The sequence below is a fragment of the Rhinolophus ferrumequinum genome, chromosome 10 (assembly GCF_004115265.2).
Source record: "Rhinolophus ferrumequinum isolate MPI-CBG mRhiFer1 chromosome 10, mRhiFer1_v1.p, whole genome shotgun sequence".
Taxonomy (NCBI): Eukaryota; Metazoa; Chordata; class Mammalia; order Chiroptera; family Rhinolophidae; genus Rhinolophus; species Rhinolophus ferrumequinum.
In genome coordinates, this window is record NC_046293.1 from 91,124,206 (window position 1) to 91,147,149 (window position 22,944).

General features: G+C 39.2%; 1 protein-coding gene across 6 annotated transcripts in view; it reads left to right on the forward strand.

The window, feature by feature from the left end:
* The first annotated feature begins 8,436 nt into the window (after positions 1-8,436).
* The window catches only part of BCL2L13 (BCL2 like 13), an 87,230-nt gene continuing 72,722 nt past the window's right edge, over positions 8,437-22,944 (forward strand). The window contains exons 1-2 of one of the 6 annotated variants that reach the window (XM_033116933.1): positions 8,437-8,619; positions 19,224-19,394. In XM_033116933.1, coding sequence (XP_032972824.1) covers positions 19,274-19,394 — 121 coding nt within the window. In that variant the 5' untranslated portion in view covers positions 8,437-8,619; positions 19,224-19,273. The remainder of the gene's footprint in view (positions 8,620-19,223; positions 19,395-22,944) is intronic. The other 5 variants (XM_033116934.1, XR_004424122.1, XR_004424124.1 and 2 more) reach the window with 5 other exon arrangements.

A 22,944-nucleotide genomic window follows, 5' to 3' on the forward strand; every position in this document is an offset into this window, starting at 1 on the left:
GCGGGACAGGCCGCCCTGCACGACAAATGGCGCAGTGAGCAGGGTCTCCCCCACGACACCATAATTTATTTGGATTTCCTTAGTTTTTAACCTAATGCCGTTTTTCTGTTCCAGGATCCCATGAAGGACACATTTCATTTAATTGTCACGTCGCCTAAATTTCTTTATTGACTGTGACAATTTCTTAACCTTTCCTTGTATTCCATACCTTGACAGCTTTGAGGGGTACTAGTTAGGTATATTGTAAGATGCACCTCTGTTGGAATTTTTCTCATGATTGTTTGATAGCTAATGGATTTGGGATAGGAAGATCACGGATGTAAAGTGCCATTTTCATCACATATCAAGGGTTCATGCCGTTGACGTCATTTTTGACTATTGATGTTGAACTTGACAGCGTGGCTGAAGGAGTGTTTGCCAGGTTTCTCCACTGTGGTTACTCCCAGCCACTCCTTTACTTACTGCATCTTTGGAAGGAAGTGCTATATGAAGCTCACACTTACGGAGTGAGGAATTTATGCCCCACCTCCTTTAAAATGGAGTATCTACATAATTTATTTGGAATTCTTTGAAGGGATCTTTGCATTTGAAACGTCATTTCCAGGACCGACTTAGAGGGAATTATTTGGAAAATTAGGGCAGAAATCCTTCCATACTTTGCTTCAAGCCCCAATGTTTTTTCCCAATTATAAAGGCAAAGACTTTTGAAAATTTTTTTATTTCTACTACTATTCCTAGTAGTAGAATTCAAAGGGTTCACACATTTTCAATACTATCTTTTTATTTTGAATTTCAAATATAAGTTGTAAGAATAGTACAATGAACTCCCTTCACTTAGATTCACCAATTGTTAACATTTTGCTCTATTTGCTTTTCACTTTCCACATACAGATGGTGCTCAGTTTATGATGGTTCAACTTAAGATTTTTTTTATTTTACCATGATGTGAAAATGATACATATTCAGTAAAAATCATACTTTGAATTTTGATGTTTTCCCGGGCTAGCAATATGCAGTATGCAGTACAGTACTCTCTCATGATGTTGCAGAATCCAAGACCGGAAAGAACCCAAGCGGCACTCAGAGAGTTAGGAGAGTCAGCTTTATTATGCCGGCGGGCTCAGCCAGGATCCTTCCTAAAAGACTGAGCCCTTAGCAAGGTTTTGAGCAAGTTTTTATGGGTTGGGGACTTCCTTGAGTTGGGGAAGGGGTAGGTGTCGTCTGGTGATTGGCTCCGGGTGTGGCTTGGAGGGGGCTATGCGGAAGTGGGCTGGGGCTTAGGCTGGGGACCTCTCTCTCCGCTCAGGCCACCATTTTAGGGCAGTTCCACGTGGCAGGGAACCATTTTAAGGTCAGTTTCCCCATCAGTGATGCTGGGCAGTGGCAGCGAGCCACAGCTCCCAGTCAGCCATGACATCAGGAGGGTCAGCAACACACCCTACAGTGTACTGTGTTGCCAGCGTTTGTTTGTGTTGATGAAAAAACATCCAGCCTAAGAAAGCACTTATGAGAGTTTATTCGAGCCAAACTGATGACAATTGCCAGGAAGCAAAGTTTCAACAGATTGAGAAAATGGTCCGGAAAATGGCCATTTTGCAACTTATTTTATACATTAGAATCAAAGGAAGAGGCTTACATGAAATCCATTGGTTGTAGATTACAGGAGTGGGAGAAAGCAAAGTGGAAAATTCTGGGATTGGATAAAAGTACAATGGAGGGACACTTCTTTTACATTTGTGGATACAGGGTAGTTAATAGTATTTTACAGCACAAAGAAATAGTATTTGGGGAACAAGATAACAATGAGGGATTTTGTAGTTTCCTGCTCTAGTGTGGTGGGTTGTGCCCCGTGGGGGGTCCGGAAAAAGGGATTACTCTGATATTCCAAGGGTTTGTTATTTAGATGCAAAAAGACAATAGGCAGGCTCACTTAAGGTAAACACTGACCTTTGTCAAGACAGCTACAGGCCAAGGATGTGACTTCCCGCCATAGCCCACCTTAGGAATTTTTTTGTTCACACCATCCTGTGTGGTTGGTTTCAGTCTCTTGAGCTTGTCAGATTTAACCTGTGGCCCCTTTTCTGTCCATATTTGGATATTGTGCCTTATGTTTTTGCATCTGTGTCTCCTGCTTTGAGTGAGAAGAAGAGCAAGGCAATTACTCTTGAGATGAAACTCAAGATGATGGCCCAACTGTAGACTAATGTCAGTGTTCTGAGCATGTTTATGCTAGGCTTGGCTAAGCGATGGTGTTTGGTAGTTTGGATGCTTTAAATGCATTTTTTACTTCGATATTTTCAACTTACGATGAGGATTTTCAACTTACTTATCAGAATGCAACTCCATTGTAATTTGAGGAGCATCTGCATGTGTGTGTGTGTGTGTGTGTGTGTATGTATAATTCATGACTAAATAGTTCAGTGTGTTTCATAAGAACAAGGGTATACATTGATCAAATTCAGGAAATTTAACACTCGCATATTCAAATTTTGCCATATGTGCCACCAATATCCCTTGTAACAATTTTCTTTTCTGATCCAGGATCCAATCTAAGATCACCTATTGTATTAATTATCATGTCTTTTTAAATATGGAATTGTTAACTCCTCAGATTTTGTTTTTCCTGATAGTGACATTTTTGAAGAGTCCCAGAAATTTTAAGAGGCCAGTTGTAGAAAGTCCCTTAATTTAGTTGACTGACAGTTTTTTGATAATTAGATTCTGGTTATGCGTTATATAAGAAGCGCGACATGTGTGATATTGTGTTCCAAGTGCATCATATCAGAAAGTGCATGTTGGTTTGTCCTTTTAATGGCCATAGTACACATTTTTTAAAAATCTTTTCTTTTTTAATTGGGGAATATGGGGGAACAGTGTGTTTTTCCAGGACCCATCAGCTCCAAGTCAAGTCGTTGTCTTCAATCTAGTTGTGGAGGGCGCAGCTCACTGGCCCATATGGGAATTGAACCGGCGACCTTGGTTAATGAGCACTGCGCTCTAACCAGCTGAGCCAACTGGCTGCCAGTACACATTTTTAAAGCTACCAAATTGTTTTCCAGTTGTATTAGTGTATAATGTTCCTTGTAGTGTATGGGTACACGTATTTGAAAAAAAAAAGTTAATGTTTAATAAGAGGATTCAGCCACCAGATAGTAAAATAGGGTAACAGAAATCCACGATATTGACGTTATCCTGACCAGTATTGTAAGGAACTGAGCTAAACCAGATGATAGTGATGTAGGAACACTTTCTTTGTGCTGGGATCATGTCTCGTGAAACTGAGGAATGGAAGCACGGACCAAGGAGAGACGAGGAGTTGTAAAAGAGGATAGTTCATTAAGAGTAAAGAGTAAAGAGTTGCAGCTCTCAGAACAAGAGAGAGTCCCGACCGGGTTGCCCAACATGGGGCAAAGGCTCTGGTTTTTATACCTTCCCTTGCCTGCTTGGAGAAGAGGGCTGGCACCTTCTAATGGAATTCCTCTATCAGGTTTGTCCTGTTTGCCCACCCCAAAGGGATTAACAATCCATCCTTATCTGTTAGATCCTAAAGGGATTAACGAACCCATTCCTATCTATCAGATCTGCTCCTTTGTCTGGCCAAAAGGGATTTATGAGATAATTTATTAACCTCAAGGTGCATTCTCATATCTTTGTCCTGGAGTGAAGGAGCCATTCTAGAACCAGGAGTTTCAGGATATGGCTGCCTTTTGTTTATCCCACCAGGGACCTCCCTGTCTACCTAACAACATGCTAACTAACCAGTCTCAATAGGCTTCTCTCATCTTGTAAGCTTTTGCATTAATAACTTCATTCTTCACCATCCCAGAGACAGAATTCCAGGATTATGCCTCTCTCTAGCATCCCTAGGTCAGGAGGAGGTGATATTCACTCATTTGGATTACAGTCCGTCCTCCCATTTATTTTTACAATATTCTGCAAATAATGGGTTGGTGAGTGGGAGCAGCTATCTAATGCCACATGTCTAATCATTTATGAAATTAATGTTTGGAACAGATGTAACACAGTCCAGATCACTACACTTTTGTTTTTTTGGAAAACAGTGTGCTGATTTTTATGATTTATTTATTGAAATTTTGAGACATTAAAAATACAGAAAAGTACTGTGGATGAAAACAAAGGTGTTCTTTGGAAGAAACCTCAAAGGGTGATCTATCTGATCATAACTTTCTAACTGAGCAGGTCATGGTGGGTAGTCACGCCCTAGGCATATAACTTCTTTGGTAAAGGCTCATCTTTGCCTTCAGCAAGGCCTGTCCATTGTTTCTGTGCATCCAAGTTAACACACCTTAGAAAGAAACCATAACCACCCCCAATAAAGCAAATAAACTTGCTAACTATCCTGCAATCCAGTTCACACCTTTCTCCCACCATCATGTAATCTTACTTTCCCTCCTTATTTTCAAATGCATAAAAGAAGCTGCAAAACTTTCATTTTCCAGAGCATTTGATATCTTGCTCTCCACCATGTCAGTTTGGCTCACATAAACTTATAAAAATTCTCTACAGGTTTGGATGTTTCTTACATCAACAGTACAAAGAATAATTCAAATAGTAATTATGTACCACCACCCCAAGTTGACAATTAGTATTTGTCCCATTTGCCTAAAGCCTTCATTTTTTTTTTTTTTTTTTTTAAGATTTTCTTGGGGAAGGGGAACAGGACTTTACTGGGGAACAGTGTATTTCCAGGGCTTTATTGGGGAACAGTGTGTTTTTTCCAGGACCTATCAGCTCCAAGTCAAGTTTGTCCTTTCAATCTTAGTTGCAGAGGGTACAGCTCAGCTCCAAGTCCAGTTGCTGTTTTCAATCTAGTTGCGGAGGGCGCAGCTCACTGGCCCATGTGGGAATCGAACTGGCAACCCTGTTGTTCAGAGTTCTAAACAACTGAGCTATCCAGCAGCCTCAGCCTTCATTTTTAAAATAACAGAAATAGTGTTACAGACATAGTTAACATCCCCTTTTGTGCATGTTTCCCCTCCCTCATGTTAATGCTCTTGACAAATAGTTCTGCAGTATTTTGCTGATTCACCAAGGAACAGGCCAGGTCTTGTCGGATAAGAACGTGGTAAGCTTCACAGGTACAGTCTCTGGAGTGAAAAAGATATTGTTAGTATGTACAAAGATTAGTTGGTAGTTTTCCAAATCCGCCTGTGTTAGCTTAGGTCTTATGGAGAAGCTTTATTAAAACAGTTTTTCAGGTAAATTCCAAAATCCCACTCCTCGATAAGCCTATTTACTTATGGCTTCACCAAAGCACCAAAAGCACTGACCTATATTCAGGTCAGCTTAGTCACAAAGAGATGGTTTACTAGCTCTTTGTCTCACCTGCTCCCAAGCTGAGGATTCAGTCTGGAGAGAGAGAGAGAGAGAGAGAGAGAGAGAGAGAGAGAGAGAGAGAGAGAGAGAGAGAGAGAGACAGAGAGAGAGAGAGACAGAGAGAGAGACAGAGAGACACAGGAGGTTGATAGGTCAGCCGATAAAGGAGCCTGCACGGTCAGGCAAGTTAAGAAAGTTTATTGTAAGAGAGCAAAGTCTATGGGGCCGTGCAAAGAAGGCTATAGCCCTTGAGGAAGGAGGTGAAGGGGGTTATATAGGGGGCGGTGCTCACAGGGTAGCATTGTTTGAACAGAAAAGGTTGACTGCTTGCCAGGCAACTGCCTGTAGCTGTTTTGAGGCGTTTTCTGTTATGGCAAGTTTGGCTCTGTCTGCAGGCGCAGGCCAACAGATATTTTGTTTTCTTGCAGACATGGCTCTCTGAGACCTAACATTCAGAGACCTAACAGAGATGAAAGTAAATCATCTCTCTTTGAAAGTTGAGGAATTAATTTTAAAGAGAAAAAACAAATGGTAGCAGAAAGTAGTGAAATTCTAACTTAGGCACATGCACTTTTTGCCACTTTCCAACCAAGATTCCTCATAGCAGAAAGAGTGAAAACCTAGATGGCATCTAGTCACCCCCGAATTTATAATCCTCTAGTGGCTTCTATTTGCTTGTGAACACCTTACACCATTGTCCGTGTGAGCGCTGCCTGGCTCGACCTGGCCCTGCCTGCTTGTCTGAGCTCATCACCCCTCTTCCCTTGCTCTCCACCTCAGAGCAAGGCTTCTTTTTCACCTCAGAGCAAGCCACCTCAGAGTAACTGGCTTCTTTTCAGTTCCTGGAAAACACCAAACGTTTTGCCTGAGAAGTTCTATTCTCCCTTAGTTTGTTTTTCATTGTTTAGGTCTCAACTTAAAATATCCCCTTCTTGGAGAGAGCTTTTCATAAACACCTTTTCACCTTATTTTCTATTCCAGCCCCTTTTTTATTTACTTTAGGATATGCCACAATTAAATTTTTTTTCTTTTAATTTCTAGGTTTTTGTCTGGTTTTCCAATGATAATGTCAGCTTCACTGGGACCATGTCTGACCTACACTCATCCAGCACACTGCCTACTACATAGGAAGCGTTCAATAAATGAGGAATGAGAATGAATAAAATGAGTAGAGTCTAGAGGTTAGAATTTATAATCACATCTGGCTGTAGGCTAGAACTCTGTATCACTCATAAGATCTGTCAAAACAAAACCGCATACACTGCTGTGATGAAAGTAAAATAATTTCTGTAAAAGACTATATTACTTTACACCATCTGCTGAAAAGACTATCCCCTTTTTCCGTTGAATTGCCTCGACACCTTTGTCAAAAATCAATTGACCATTCTGGAATTGCTATTCTGTTTCATTAACCTACATACTATCCTTATAGTACACATTTAAAAAGTAAAATAAAAAAGGGAAAAAAGCAAACCCTAAAACTGAAAGCAATCTGAAAGAAATGAACCTAACCGTTTATCAAATTAGTAACATAATTACACAGATTTATTTCATGTGACTTTTTGGGGACAAATTTACATACAATGAACTGCACAGACCTAAAAAGTACAATTAGATGAGTTCTGATGTCTGTGTGATCACCACCCCAATCAAGATACAGAATATTCCCATCATGCTAGAAAGTTCCTTTCTTGTCAATCCCACATCCCCTGCCCCAGGCAATAGTGTGCAGATTTCTATAACCATTAATTAATTTTGCTTATTTCTGAAATTTATATAAACAGAATCACACAGCATGTACATTTTTGTGTCTGGCTTCTTTCCCTCAACACAGTGTTTTTGAGATTACTTTGTATGCCACATATCAATGATTCATTTTTGCTTTATGCTGTGTAATTTCCATTGTATGAGTATACTTCAAAAAGTCAATGTTATTTAAAATAAGACTAGGAGACTAATAAAAATGTAACACCAAATGCAATGCATGACCCCTTTTTTAAACTATAAAAGCCATTAGGACAATCGCGAACATTTAAATATGGACTGGTTATTAGGTACTGCTAGGGAGTTCCTGACGGCCTTCTTAGCCCACTCAGCCTATTCTCGGCAAACCTCTATTAATGCACCGCCATTTTCTCAGTCACACAGGCTTAAAGCCTCTTATGAGGCCAGCTCTAGCCTTCTTTTCAATTCCCATGCACTCTCATACTAGTTCAGGTTCTGTTTTCTTTATTGAGCTATAACTCACATATCATACAATTCACCTATTTAAAGTGTAAAATTAAATGGTTTCAAGTATATTCACAGAGCTGTGTAACCATCACCCCCAAAAGAAACCCTGTACCCATCAGCAGTCACTCCTCATCAGGCTTTTATCATTCCTGATCTGCCTCCTTGCAACAGCATTCTAACTCATCTTCAACGCTCTCCTTCCAACTTATCTCATGTACACACTGACAATTGGATTTCCCTAAAGCGTGGTTAAAGATACTAGGCCCTCTCAACTAGTTACCTTCAGTGATTGCCACAAAGGACGCTTGGGTTCAAGTAAATAAACATCCATTAGCAAATTCTATTCCAGGCCCAGCGCTGGGCGCTACGAACACAATGGATTACCACTGAAGATTCCTTTTATTTCCACAGTGCTTCTGCTCAAGCAGGGCCCTCCACCTAGAATGACCTCTCTACTCCCAACCCCCAGAAATCTTTTCTGACAAGTGGTTGCCAACTCTGCAGCTCTCCTGACATTCTTGACAGTTCTCGAACACGGTCGATTACACACTGAAAGCGCAATACTTGTTTGTTTAATACAGCCGTAGAACATATTCTGTGGATACGGAACATAGTTCTTGGAAGCAGCAATGCTTCTTGTGGGCATCGCCAGCTCCTCTCCCCTCGTCAGTATCCCACCTCCCTTCCATCAGCCCTCAATGACCTCCACCAACCCCAGGAATCACATTTGAGCGACTCCTGGGAAAAGAGGGATCGGAGAGGTCGACTCTCCTGGGTCACACCTGCACGAAGACACCTCCAAAACTGCAAGGTCCGTACTTCCGCTGGGGAAAACGAGCCGCCCCTTCCGGCGCCCCACGGCGCCCCGGCCCGCCCCGCGCCGGCGGTGACGGAAGCACGCCGGGGGTGACCTCACCCTCCAACATGGCGGCGGCGGTAGATTAGGGTCGCCGGTCGCAGCAGGCACCGCCGCTGGGGGACCCTGTCGGAAACAGCTGCCGCCGCCGCCGCCGCCTCTTTCATCTCTTCTGGGGCAGGGGCCAGGGCCAGGTGAGGGAAGTGGGGTTCCGGGCAGGCAGAGCTGGTCCTCACTCAGCTCCTCAGGCGGTTTTTCACTGGGTAGGGAGGTGTCCAGAGACTGTGCCGAACCACCGGCCCCTCAGTGGTTCCGGCGACGCGCGAGTGAGTGTCCGTGTCTGACCGTGAGTGAATGAGTGTGCATGTGTACTGGCGCTTCTTCGCCCGAGGGTTCTAGAAGCTTAAAGGGCCCATTTCACCGTAGCTGGACCTGTCCAGCAAGGTCCCGTCGCGAACGCTTGTGGAGCGGGGCTTCCTGCGTGGGCTGCGGGAGGCGAAGGATCCCGGCTCCGGCTCTGCACCGCGGTTCTTCCCCACCGATACCCTCACACCGAAAACCCGGCTCCATTTTTAGAACCAGGCTGGGGAACGTGGGCTTCTTTTTGGTCGAGGAAAAGGTTTTCTTGCGATTCGTTTAGAATTATAGATTAGCTCTGCCCATCCTAGTCGTTTCTTCTTAACAGTGTTAGAAATTGTTTATGCTTTCTTCACTGCTGTTCTGACACCCATTATCATTTTTTCAGAAAAACCCTCCATACCCTTGGATGCAATAGTTTACACTGTGTTGTTTCTTACTTTGATTTCTATCTTCTCACCATTCCAAGGAGATCCCAAGTTTCTTTTCTTTAATAACTGACTGAAGGAAAACTAGACTCTTGAGTTGAGGCTTTAACGGGGTTGGAAATCGGACGGAACTGGCCAGCTCTTCACAGGCTCCTGACTGCTAGCTTTGTTTAGCTCTTAAGCACTCCCCGCACAAGTGTGTGTTTTTCCAAAATAGCTATCTCATCGTCTCTATTTAGAAGTAAACTGACAGTCCCTCCTTAACCCCCACTTCAATGACATAAAGCAACCAACAGAAAGTCTTTGCGAAATTTTTAGTAAGAGTGCCCCTGGGAGTTTGGTGTAAACCAGAATGTTGATCTCTGCTCTGACTTGTGTGACCTTGGATAGTTTGCCACACCCTTCTGATACCTTCTTCTTTCCTCCCAGAAAATTAAGCAAGTGTTTGTGTAAGTAGTGAACTATTTATACCTCATACACACAGTTGGATAAATATACACTGCACATTTGCACCTGCAAATTGAAAATATTTACACCGTTATGAAATATTCTTCATTTGATGATAGGCCATTAAGGATTTTGAAAATCCTTTTACTCTCAGTAAATACCATCTAAGTATTTTTTTTTTTAATGACTCATTTTCTCATGGAGAACTCTACCTCAGTAGTTGAATTCAGTTGGAGGATATGTAAGGTTGAGTTCATCCTGTTTTGTAAAGAAAAAATGTGATCACTAGCACACCGGTTAGTCAATATTTACTAAATATCTTTTTTTTTTTTTTTTAAGATTTTATTGGAGAAGGGAAGCAGGACTTCATTGGGGAACAGTGTGTATTTTCCAGGACTATCAGGGAAGTGTGTTTTTCCCAGGACCCATCAGCTCCAAGTCAAGTTGTCCTTTCAATCTTAGTTGTGGAGGGCACAGCTCAGCTCTAAGTCCAGTTGCCCTTGTTCAATCTTAGTTGCAGGGGGCGCAGTCCACCGGCCCTTGCGGGGGTCGAACCAGCAACCTTGTGGTTAAGAGCATGCACTCCAACAAACTGAGCCATCTGGCTGCCCTAAATATCTTAAATAAGAAGTTGTTAGGACAAGTGATTTGCAACTATAATAATCATTGTTTAAAAAGATATTTCTTATGAAATATTTTCAATGTACGAAACAGAAGTTTTAAACAATTAGTACTGCCATCCTGCTTTTTATGACTGTTTTCCAAACATGATTTTGGTTCATATCTTATTCCAAATATATGGTCACCAAGAATTCTTAAGTAATACATATTACAGAGTTGAAGGGAGCTGGACTCTTTTAAACAGCTTTATTGAGATATAATTCTCGCATACTGGTACAACTCACCAATTGCACAATTGAATGGTTTTTAGTATATTCACTGAGTGTATAACCATCACCACAATTTTCAGCACCCCAAAAAGAAATCTGGTACCCATTAGGAGTCATTATTTCCACTCTCCCCCACCTTCCCTACCTGGGCAACCACCGTTTTGCTTTCTGTCTGTAGATTTGCTGATTCTGGATATTTCATATAAGTGGAATTATGTAATATTTGGACTTTGTGACTGGCTTCTTTTACTTAGCATAATGTTTTCAGGGTTCAGCCATGTTATGGCATATGTCAGAACCTCATTCCTTTTTATGGCCTGATATTCCGTTGTATGAATATATCACATTTTTATTTATCAGTTGATGGGCAGATATTTCCACTATTTGGCTGTTTTATATATAATGCTGCTATGACTATTCCTGTGCAGGTTTTTATATAGGCATGTGTTTTTATTTCTCTCTGGCGTATATACTTAGGAGTGTAACAGTAACTGAATTTTATGTCTTCCTTTTACACAAGCTATCTACACATATGGGAATCCTAACTTACTGTGAAAGTCAGACTGTGTTTGTATGTCTGTGGGGAGAGAGTGAGAGTAAGGCTTTCCTCCATAAGTATATTATTATCTGGGAGTGCCAACTGCTGAGTGAAAACATTTTTGGGCAGATCTTAACACAAGATTGAACTGGAGTGTTTCAATTAGACATGTTGCAGTTGGAAAGGGATAGCCTACATTAGAATACTTAGGTTTTGCTGAGTTTTAAAAATGACACGTTGCCCAGTTGCATTTCTCAGCTGGATGGGGTGAATTTTTGCAATTTTACAGTTTTTATTAGGATTATTTAATTTTACCTATTTTCTTTTGGAAAAAGTCTTAGAATTCTGTAGGAGCTAGTAAAGCATGGATTAAGAAAATAGAGTTATTGGATTCATGTTAATTTCTGGAACTTTTAAAAAAATTCCCTACTCAAACCACCAGTGAGTCTTGGTACTAGAGATCTGGTAACCGAAAAACTTTGTAAGGGGTGGCTGGTTCGCATAGTTGGTTAGAGCATGGTGCTGATAACACCAAGGTTGCCGGATTGATCTCATGGGCCACTGTGAGCTGCACCCTCCGAACTTTGTTAATGTTTAAAATTACAAGTTTTGATTTATGACTGAGTTATCTATGGATTTTTCTTTTTATAAGTTGGGATTATAGATCTGTATTTAACACTCTTATTATAATTTTATTTTAGTGGAAAGAAATGGTCTAAAAACAAAGAACTTCCTGAAATAATTTAATTAAAACATGTTAAATTGTAATGTGTTTCTGTTAAGGTTCTATGGGGTTAAGGAATACAATATAGGTATGATAATCTAAATTAGTATGTCTGAGACGGATGCTATAAATTTCTATTTTTAACAAGTATCCAAGGTGATTATGATCTGACAAATTTGGGAAACAACTACAAAAAATATGTTGCAGCAGATTTGCTTTTCAGAAGAATTTAAAGTAGAATTTAATAGTTACTGCATAGCGTTGTGGTTAGAGTTCATAAAAATGTGCTGAATTCCTACAGTATTTACCCATGCTCGCATCCTGGGATTTACACTAGTACTCATCATAGAAATCTGGTTAAAAAAAAGCAAACTATTTACTATAAAATTGTGGATATTACATTTGTTACTGAAGGATCATGGATGTTTTATTTGAGACTGGTTTTGGAGATGCTACCAAATAAGTGTATTAAGTTACAGGATTAAGTTTCCCCTAACTTCCTCAGGCTGTCCATCTGGCTGACAACTACTTATAACTTAATAGAGGAACAAACTAAAGGAGAAAAGCAGAGAAAGAAACATCTGGATAACATAAATATGTTTAGTAGCTTGTTAGAATTGCACAAAAGATAGGAGTTTTAATATTTAAGTTCATTTTTTTTTTTTTTTTTTTTTTTTTAAGATTTCATTGGGGAAGGCGAACAGGTCTTTGTTGGGGAACAGTGTGTACTTCCAGGATTTTTTCCAAGTCAAGTTGTTGCTCTTTCAATCTTAGTTGTGGAGGGCGCAGCTCAGCTCCAGGTTCAGTTGCCGTTGTTAGTTGCAGGGGGCCAACCCACCATCCCTTGCAGGAGTCGAACTGGCAACCTTGTGGTTGAGAGCCCACTGGTCCATGTGGGATTCGACCGGCGGCCTTTGGAGTTAGGAGCACGGAGCTCCAACTGCTGAGCCACTGGTCTGGCCCCTAAGATCATTCTTATATTCTTGATACCAAGAACACTTACACCTAATTTGAATTATACCTAATTTGAATTCTAAAAGGTTCTACTAGATAAAAGTAATTACATCTTTTTGATCATTTAAAAAGAAGCTGGAGATGTCCTAGGAAGTGTACTCTGTGTTGCTGAGGTGGTAGTGAGGTGAATCGGAGCGTTGTCCCCTGCTTCCAGGAAAGCTCTGGATAGTGGTCTCAGGCCATATTTACCTTTCATCCAATTTGTTTCCTTTCTTTTTTTCCCCCATGCTCCACTCTCAAAATTGACTAATTTGCTTCTTTCAGTATGCTGGGTGTCTGATATTTGGAAAACCAACTAGTTTTTCTACCATTTCTTCCTGCTCTTATTAGTAGTAGTGTTTTCACCTCTGTGTTCCTCTCACCCTGCACATTGCCTGCATGCAGTAAGATTTCTACATAAGATTATGTATTGAATAAATGCAATTAAGGGCTGAGAGCTCAGAAGTGAAGAGGATGTACGGAACCAATGGTTGCATTATTAACTATTAATAGCTGTATGATTTGGGGCAAATAAATTGTCTATTCTTGTTTCTTTGTCAATAAAATTGAGACTATAATGTTTTCCTTCTAGCATAAGAGGATTACTGTGACAACACATGGAAAATTGCTTCAGAAATAAAGGTCTCATCGAGATGTAATTTATTTATGATATTAGAAATTCAAGAGCCCATTGTGGAGTCTGCCAATTAGTCACTACAGAATGTTGCGAAGGAAGTAGATGCTCTTTCTTCTCAGAATACCCTTAGAGGACATGATCCCGGAGTAGTGCCTTGGAGTATACGTTTGGCATATTCTCAAGGCCTCTGTTCAGTAATTTAATACAGATGTACCAAATACATAATAGTGCTCCTGAGGTCTGTCTGCCCCTACTCCTAAACACAGACCTGAATGAGCCACTTTGTTGCTATGCAACTGGAAGCTCAAGCTAACTTTGAACTTGGATGGATATTTTATACTGTAGGTCTGGTATGTTTATAAGTAGAATGTCAAATACACATTTAAAGCCTAAAAACCATATATTAAACTTAAATGATTGGAGTTGTATTATCTTTTCCATTAGTGTGAATTGTTGAGAAATGATGGATATAATATAATCACTCACCAAATATATGGATGTATGGATATTTACATATATACTAGAGCTGAGAACTTTATTGCAAATAGGATGGTGAGTGTGGAAGATGGCAAATGATGAAATCTGTGGTTAAGATTGCATTTATGATTAGGCAATTGGGATTTGTAAGAAGATTTGAAGAGCACTAGGCTAAAAATCGAATGTGGAAACTCAGTGACCTATACTTTGACTAAGACATCTGAGTCAGAGAATGACTAAAAGTGTTTTCAGTGGTACGGACTTTTGATAAATACAAGAAATTTGAAAATGAATTCTAGAACATCAATTTTTATATTTAAAGCATTACTCAATATATGAGTATTTCTTTATTCCTGTTACCAAAAAGTTCTGAGACTTTTTTTTTTTAAATCCAGACCCTGACTTCTACCCTGTGAAATTTTATTTCAGGTAGTCTGGGATCAAGAATCTGTGTTCTTTGTTTTTTTGAAATTTTAATGGGGAATACTGGGGGACAGTGTGTTTCTCCAGGGCCCATGAGCTCCAAGTCGTTGTCCTTCAGTCTAGTTGTGGAGGGCGCAGCTCAGCTCCAAGTCCAGTTGCAGTTTTCAATCTTTAGTTGCAGGGAGCGCAGCCCACCATCCCATGCGGGAATCGAACCGGTACCTTGTTGTTGAGAGCTCACACTCTAACCAGCTGAGCCATCCGGCCGCCCCTCTGGAAGCTCAACAAGCGGCAGCTTGTTGCCTTCAATCTCATTGTGGAGGGCGAGGCTCACCGGCCCATGTGGGAATTGAACCAGCAACCCTGTTGTTCAGAGCTCTCTAACTGAGCCATCCGGCTGCCTCAGGACTTTTTAAAGCTTAAAATTTGTTAGTGATTTGCTCTGTTCTCCCCCTCTTTTGGAACTTCATAATTTATTCCTTGCTCTCTATATATTTATGTCCCATTAGCTCCTTCTCCACTGAGTGTAAACCTGCTTAAGTCTCTAATGGTATACAAAACAAAACAAATGAACTCTGAATCAGTCTTTCTCTCCTTCTCCCTCTCCCTCTCCTTCTCCCTCCCTCCCTCCCTCTCTCCCTCTCTCTCTCTCCCTCTTCCCCCATTGACTTCTTCCCTTTAAACCATGCTCTTTCTTTGAAAGAATAGACTTAAAACTCGCTCTACTTCTTCACTTCCCATTCGCTGTTGAACTCTGTACCTTTTGCTGTTGGCCCTGCAAGACAAACAGAACTGCCCTGTTAGGGATCATTACCCTGACACTTTCATTCTTTTTGACGGGCTCTTGTTACATTTGCCTGTTTGTTCACTACCTTCTTATTGAAGCGCCTCCCTTGAGTCCATGAACACACTCTTTCCTGGTTTTCTTCCTACCTTTCTGACTATTCCTATCCAGACTTAGAGATGTTGTCTGCCAGCTTCTTATCTTTTGGCCACCCCTGAAATGTCAGTTTTGCTCTGAATTCTACGTGTATTTCTTTTTCAGATCAAAGTAGTATTTCTCAACATACTTTTAAAACCATGTCTCCTTTTGATACATATTTCTCTGGCTCCTATTCTGGTGGTGGTGCTTGGGGTGGGGAGGAGTGCATTATTCTTTGCTCTCAGCCCCTCACTGAGGGTCATTGGTACAAAATAAGACTGAAGATTTATTTCCTGAGCTATATTTTCTATACTTGGTAATCTGAAAACAACAGGTAATGTTTCCTTTTTCAAGTATGAAACTATTAAGTATGTGTTTTCAAACTTTATTACTCCCCTACTCCCCAAAATTTTGATTCTCCCCATTTGAAATCACTGCTTTCCATTCACTCTGCTTAGGTAATTTTGTTTACTTGCATCTGTGCAGAGTATACTTTTGTATCTCCAGACCTCTTTCTGAGTTTAAGACCTATCTGTCCAACTATTTGTTGTGCATCTCCACCTGGATAACCCATAGGTATTCTAAAATTCAGTATGCCCCAAAGTGAGCTTGGTATCCTTCTCCTCCAAACCACATCTTCCTATATTATCTGACAGAAGTAGGAATAATACCAACTTCCATACAACTACTCTTATTGATTACTTAACAAATCTTTGACTTCTCACCATTTTTCATGCCCTTCACCTTTGCTTTCCTGGTGTCCTGCTGTATAGTTCATGCCTTCATACATCTCTTTAGATTTTTCTAATGTTGCCCTAACTTGAGTCCTTGCCTTCTATCTCCATTCTATCTTCCACACCACCGTGATTTTTCTAAACTGTATAATCTGTTAATATGCTTCTCTTGCTTAAAACACTTCAGTGATTCCAAATGGTGTTAATACAGTAGTTTTTAGCCTATTTTGCATCATGATCTAATTTGTGAATCTAATGAAAGAAATGGCTTGTTTTTCTCTAGGAAGAAAATGCTCATGCACACAGAATTTGCATATAGTTTCAGGGGCTTCATTCATGGACATGGTTAAAATAATTCCTGGCTTACAGGGTAAAACCTAATTCTCCTAGCATCCCATAGAATACAAGGAACACCAGACGCTGACTTCTGTTTACTCCTCTGAGCCCGTCCCCTTCATAGCGTCTGATGTAGCCATATCAAATTCCTTAATTTTTGTGTTGGTCGATGCTATTGCACAATGCTTCTGTGCCTTTCCCTGATCTTCTTTACATCTAAAATTCATCCCTGCCGCATTGCCGAGCTGGTTCAATTAGTGAATAACCGTTCATGTTCCAAGATTGGTTCCAGTTTTACTTTATAAAGCCTTTCCTGATTTCCATTCCTTTTTCCCTTCTCTAGAGAGATTTGCCTATTTCAGCCTTTGGGTTGCCGTCTCCCACTCTGTAGATACTGACTTGATCATAGTACTTTATTGTTCTTATTTGTTTAGATATTTCTGTCCTACTTGGTTGAACACTCCTGAGCAGGTGGTTTATCTCAGTTTGGTTTGTGCCTTATACCTATGATGACCTTGTAGCTTGAGACGTGTGTTGAGTGAACACAAAAAATTGTCAGAAGGCATTGCCTTCTCTTTTAATAGATGTAGTTACTCGGTCTGTTTGTGGACTTTGCAGAATTAGAAGATTTCTCTAAATTATAAATTTAATCTAGTAATCTCCTAGGAGTAGTGTGTTAAAATTGTTGGGGAACTGCCTTAGAAATTTTAAGGAAAGTAGGTTCCAGTTAGATCTTGGTTTCAAGCAACACAAAGTGTTTCTAGTTTACTTAAGCAGAAAGGAACTTACGGCAAGGGTATTGGGTGTCTCACAGAATGGATGGGCAAGCTGGAAAATTAGCCTCCGCAAAATAGGCAGGAACCAGGGGAGACTGCTGCAGACTCAGTCAGACTCAGGCCACAGGAATATACTAGTAGTTAGGACACTGCAGCTGGATGTGCACCACTGCCTCTGCTGAACTCAGACCACTGCCACCTTTCCCGTGAATTAACTGTAAATGTCTTTCCAGGCTCCAAATCCGAGGTGGGAGCCCTGACTTGGCTGAACCTAGATCACATAACTGTACCCTACGTGCCCTGGACTAGAAGAGAAAATGTCTACCCCATTTTAGCTCTTGTAGTGGGGGATTTGTTTTCTACTAAGATTGATGCTGTTGGGGTCTGATGGTAGGCAGGCAAAAAAATAAAAAGGCGAATGTCTGTTACAGCCCTGCTGCTAATTAATACCTGGTTTATAGACCTCAGAAAACTTATTTTACCTCTATGGGTTTCCCTTTTCTTATTTGTAAATTTGAAATACTGTCATTTCATGATTAAATGGTAACAGTGTAAAAGTATGATAAAATATTTTGGGCTGTTGGAGGAGTAAAGCATCCTGTAAGAACACAGTGGATGTAGCTTTTATTCCTGTGATGTAAGCTATAGCACTTTCCTTTCCTTTGGAGTATGTATTAATACTTTTGAAATACCTTTCTGAAGTTTATGGGAACTTTTAAAGTTGAATAGGGTAGTCCAGGCCTATTGTTTGATTTATTGGATATTTTGATATAATTTGGTAGCATTGCCTCCCGGAAGATAGAAACTATAGGAACTTTTATACATTGAACCAAGATTTCTTTTGATAGCCTAAATAAAAACTGATATTAATAGCAACAATAAATGCATTAAAGAAAGACAGTATTTAACCATTCAAAGCAGATTTTCATGTTATCTTTCTTTTTATCTCTTTATATAGCCACTTGTTTATTTTGTGCATTTCAAGCTCTGCATGTATTGTTTTCATTGTTTATCATTCTAGGACATTTCTCTTAGTTTGCTTATTACTGATCTTAAATTTTGCCAACATTGCTTGTCTCTCCTTCCTGTTATTATTTATCTGAACCTCTTTTTATTTTACTGGGTATTTCTTGAGATCTCAAAGCAGTCTATATTGTTGTTTTAAGCAGACAACAAAGTTATTTGGAAACCTCTTAATAAGACATTTTGGTTGGAAACAACTATTAAGGTACATAGTAGGTGTCAAAAGGTACAGATTTTCAGTTATAAAATAAATCCTTCATGGGGATATAATGAGCATCATGGTGACTATAGTTAACACTGTATTGCATATTTGCAAGTTGCTAAGAAAGTAGATCTTAAAACAAAGTACCTGGTAGGTAAAACAGCTACTAAGTCTAGATGAAGAAGTGAGAGTTATAATTGTATTGATTAAGGAACAAGTTAGGTTGCCGAATGAAGAGATTCAGAATAAAGACTCTAAACCAGTCCAGAGACTAGTGGTTCAGGCTGGCAAGGCGACTCTGCTCCACATAGACATTCAGGGACCCAGGTTCCTTCTGTCTTGTTGCTTCACCATCCCCTAAAGTGGTGTGCTAGTTTGCATGTCAAAGCTAGGTGTCTGTCATATTCACATTTCAAACCATAGAAAAGAGGGAAGAAGAAGACTTTAAGGAAAGACCCACAAATTACAGATATAACTTCTATTCATATTCCTGTGGCTAAAACTAGTCATACGATGCATTAAATTGCAAAAGAGACTGGGAAATATAATCTGCAGCTGTGTGGACATGGACCTAACTGAAATTTAGGAGGATTTTTTTAGTAAAAGAAATAAGACATCATATACTGGGTGGGGATGAGGTGGGGGCTTAGCTAGTGTTTTTGCCACATAGGTGAAAATATAGAAACTAGGGGGAGAGAGGGAAATTTGCTTTTGATCTGGAATCTGAATAAATTCCCACTTGTAAGTAAATAAAAGTTACATTTTTAAGATTACTGAGAAGAAAAGTCTGATAAATATTTATTTTCATATTTAGTTGAATAATTGGAGTCAATGGGAAAACTTATTGGTATGTAATAGACTTCAAACTGAAAAATACTTTTATGTTTTTAGGTTTTACACATCTGTTAGTAGACCTTTTTGGAGCTCTGCCACCCAACTCAATGGCGTCCTCTACTACTGTGCCTGTAGGATTTCACTATGAAACAAAGTATGTTGTTCTCAGCTACTTGGGACTCCTCTCTCAAGAGAAGCTGCAAGAGCAACATCTTTCCTCACCCCAAGGTATTATCTTTGGCTTATGGTGGTTGTAGTAAGTAGTAATAATTACTTCATATATAAAAGTATTTGTATCTAATTCACATTTATGGTTTATATGATCAAATAATACTAATCAGCTTTCAAGGAATAACCCCTCTTCCCATCGCTTGATCCATTACCAGAAGCAACTGCTTTGAATGCTTTTTAAGAGCTTGATATTTTAAATGATCGCCCTTGGTGCTGTTTAAAATGTACTAAGTCCATGTAAATAAACAGAAACCCATCTGTCTTCAGAGATTTCATACTTAATAAGACATATATTAGAATTACATAAATTATTTTTAAATTTATAATACACTTAAGTTCCTTGAATTGCCTTTTTTCAAGGATATTAGATTTAAACTATTTTTATATCTGATAGACAGTTTTTAACACATTTCTTTGTATTGGGAAGTTATATATATCCTTTGTTTGTCAAACAAAGCTTAAAACAGTTACTGGAGTCTGAATCAATCTTCTTCATGAAGATACTGTGTATCCCTGAAAATAAGACCGGGTCTTATATTAAGTTGTGCTCCAAAAGACTCATTAGGGCTTATGTTCCAGGGATGTCATCCTGAAAAATCATGCAAGGGCTTATTCTCCAGTTAGTTCTTATTTTCGGGGAAACATGGTATAAAATCATCTTAAATATTCTTATTCACAAATATCTAATGCAGCCTTGGAGGTAGTTCTTATTTATACTCTGTCATTCTGGCTTCAGAAAGGTTAGTGTTGAGAATTCAGAAATGATGGAATCCAGTGGCCACTCTAGTACTGTGTTTCCCCGAAAATAAGACCTAGCCGGACCATCAGCTCTAATGTGTCTTTTACAGCACAAATTAGTATAAGACCTGGTCTTATATCATATTTATATTTATATTATTCTATTCTATTATATTATAAAATAAGACCGTGTCTTACATTAACTTTTGCTCCAAAAGACGCATTAGAGCTGATGGTCCGGCTAGGTCTTATTTTCGGGAAAACACGGTAGTTAGGAAGGATGACAGAAGGTGTCCTAACAATGCTAATTTAGTGCTTACATATAACTAGTGGGTGTGTTCTATTTTGAAATACTGAATCATATTTTAAAACACCAAAAGTAGGTTGCTATTTTAAACAAAATGATATCAAAATGACTTTTAAAACTCATTAAAGAAAATGTGATACCAAATATATATTATTTCACCAAACTCACACAGCAACTATTTTACTTCCTATTATCTTCTAATCTTTATCAATATACACATGGTTTTTACATAGTTATAATCAATCATTTGTGATTTTTTTCACTCAGTTTTGTCTTAAACATGTTTACATGTTTCTGTGTTTCTTCTCCTTTATTGTATGTCTAAATATTTCCTTTTTTTTTTTTTTTTTAATGAGTAGCACTGCTATAAAATTTTTGGTTTAACATAAAAGCCGTTCTACCTAGATCACTAACATTGGTAGTAGGGCTTTAACTGACAAAGTCAATTAAAGAGGGAATCATAAATAAAGAGGTTATTATAAGAAATTTTAATTTAAAATGTTAATGTACATTTATCCAGCAGTTTTGATGTAGGGCTAAGGATTTTTTAAAAAATATGTGTCTGCTGTTTAGAATTCCATGTCATCTTTCTAGCATGAACCATATCTATTACCTATAGTTTCCGATTTATGTTTATTTAAGGTAGAGTAAGAACATAAAGACACATATAAAATAATCTGATTAAAGTCATGCTAGATTTTTATGATTTTTCAACTGTATAAACAACTGTAAAAGTTGTTTCTCTCACACCCAATCTGAAATGATATTTTTAAAGCAACTTCCCAAAACCTTTACAAAGTATGATCAAATAATACGGTAAATGTTTAAAAAAATTTATTACAGTAAAAGACATATTGTCATTAATCCCCCTCAAAATACTTCCCCTCGCTTCGAACACACTTATCCCATTGTTCTTGCCACTTTCTGAAGCAAATCTGGAAGTCCTCTTTCATGAGTGTCTGGTTGCGCTGTCGTGGCTGCCTCAATGTCCTGAATCATTTTGACTTCGGGGAAGAGCCAGAAGTTTCACAGTGCCAGATCCAGTGAATAAGGTGGATTAAGGACACACTATAATGTTTTTATTTGACAGAAATTGCCATACCGGAAGCAATGTGTGACATGGAGCGTTGTCACAATGGAGGATAATTTACGGCACACTTTAAAATACACCTTCTCTTAACCGTAGCTCACACCTGACTGACTGCACTAAGCAAGTTGAAACTTGTCGCACACTGTTACTAAGGTTCAACACGCTGCTTCCCATATTGAAGATCCCTGCCTTTCCGTTGGATGGCACTCGGCAGCAGCATTCATCATAGTTTGTGATCACAATGGAAAGGCTCCATGTCACACATTGCTTCTGGTATGGCAATTTCTGGCCAATAAAAACATTATGGTGTATCCTCATCCATCTTATTCACTGGATCTGGCACCATGCGACTTCTGGCTCTTCCCAAAAGTCAAAGTGACCATGAAAGGTAAACGTTTTGAATCAATTCAGGACATTGAGGCAGCCAGGACAGCGCAACTAATGACATGAAAGAGGACTTCCAGAACTTGCTTGAGAAAGTGGCAAGAACGATGGGATAAGTGTGTTCGTAGTGAGGGGGAGTATTTTGAGGGGGATTAATCGCAATGTGTCTTTTACTGTAATTTTTATTTAAACATTCACTGTGTTTTTTTTTTTTTATCACACCTTGTAATTTAACTTTTGTAGAAATATCAAGTCTCGGGATGGCTGGTTAGCTCAGTTGGTAAGAGCGTGGTGCTAATAACACCAAGGTTGCCAGTTCAATTCTCACATGGGCCACTGTGACCTGTGCCCTCCCCCCCCCCCAAAAAAAGGAAATATCAAGTCTCTATAATCATATTTCAATGATGTCTATGATTTTAAATAAATTATACAATTTCAGTGGCAAGTATAACTTTCGTAAACAGGCTGGGAGAAAAATAACTAATTTTTGGTAAGCATACAACTTATGCAAGTATGCTAGAAAGTAGTCTGCTAGCTGCATGTGTTCAGCTTGCTGTGGGCATATTCAGTATGTTTTATAGTGAGACTGTAGTAGGTCTCTTAACAAATCTCAGCTTGCTGTGGGCATATTCAGTATGTTTTATAGTGAGACTGTAGTAGGTCTCTTAACAAATCACATCAGTGGAGGTTAGTTAAGAGTGCTTCTATATATTTAAAAAAAATTATTTTGCTAAGTTATCTAGAGTCAAACTATGGAATCAGAGAGTAACACCATTTTCATGAGGGGCTTGCCATTTAAAATAAATATGTGGCCTATAGATTGTCATACCATGCAGCATATCTTTTTAAGTTTTTGCACATTGTTTGCAAAACTCGTTATAACTTCTGAAGTGCTGGATCCTGTTGTTCTAAGTCTCAGGTATTTAGACTCAGCAAGTGTCTACCATAACGGACTTACTGGGAGTCTAACTGAGTAGTTGAATTCATAGTGATTCGTGCATAAATGGTTAGCATGCTTGAGGTAAGTA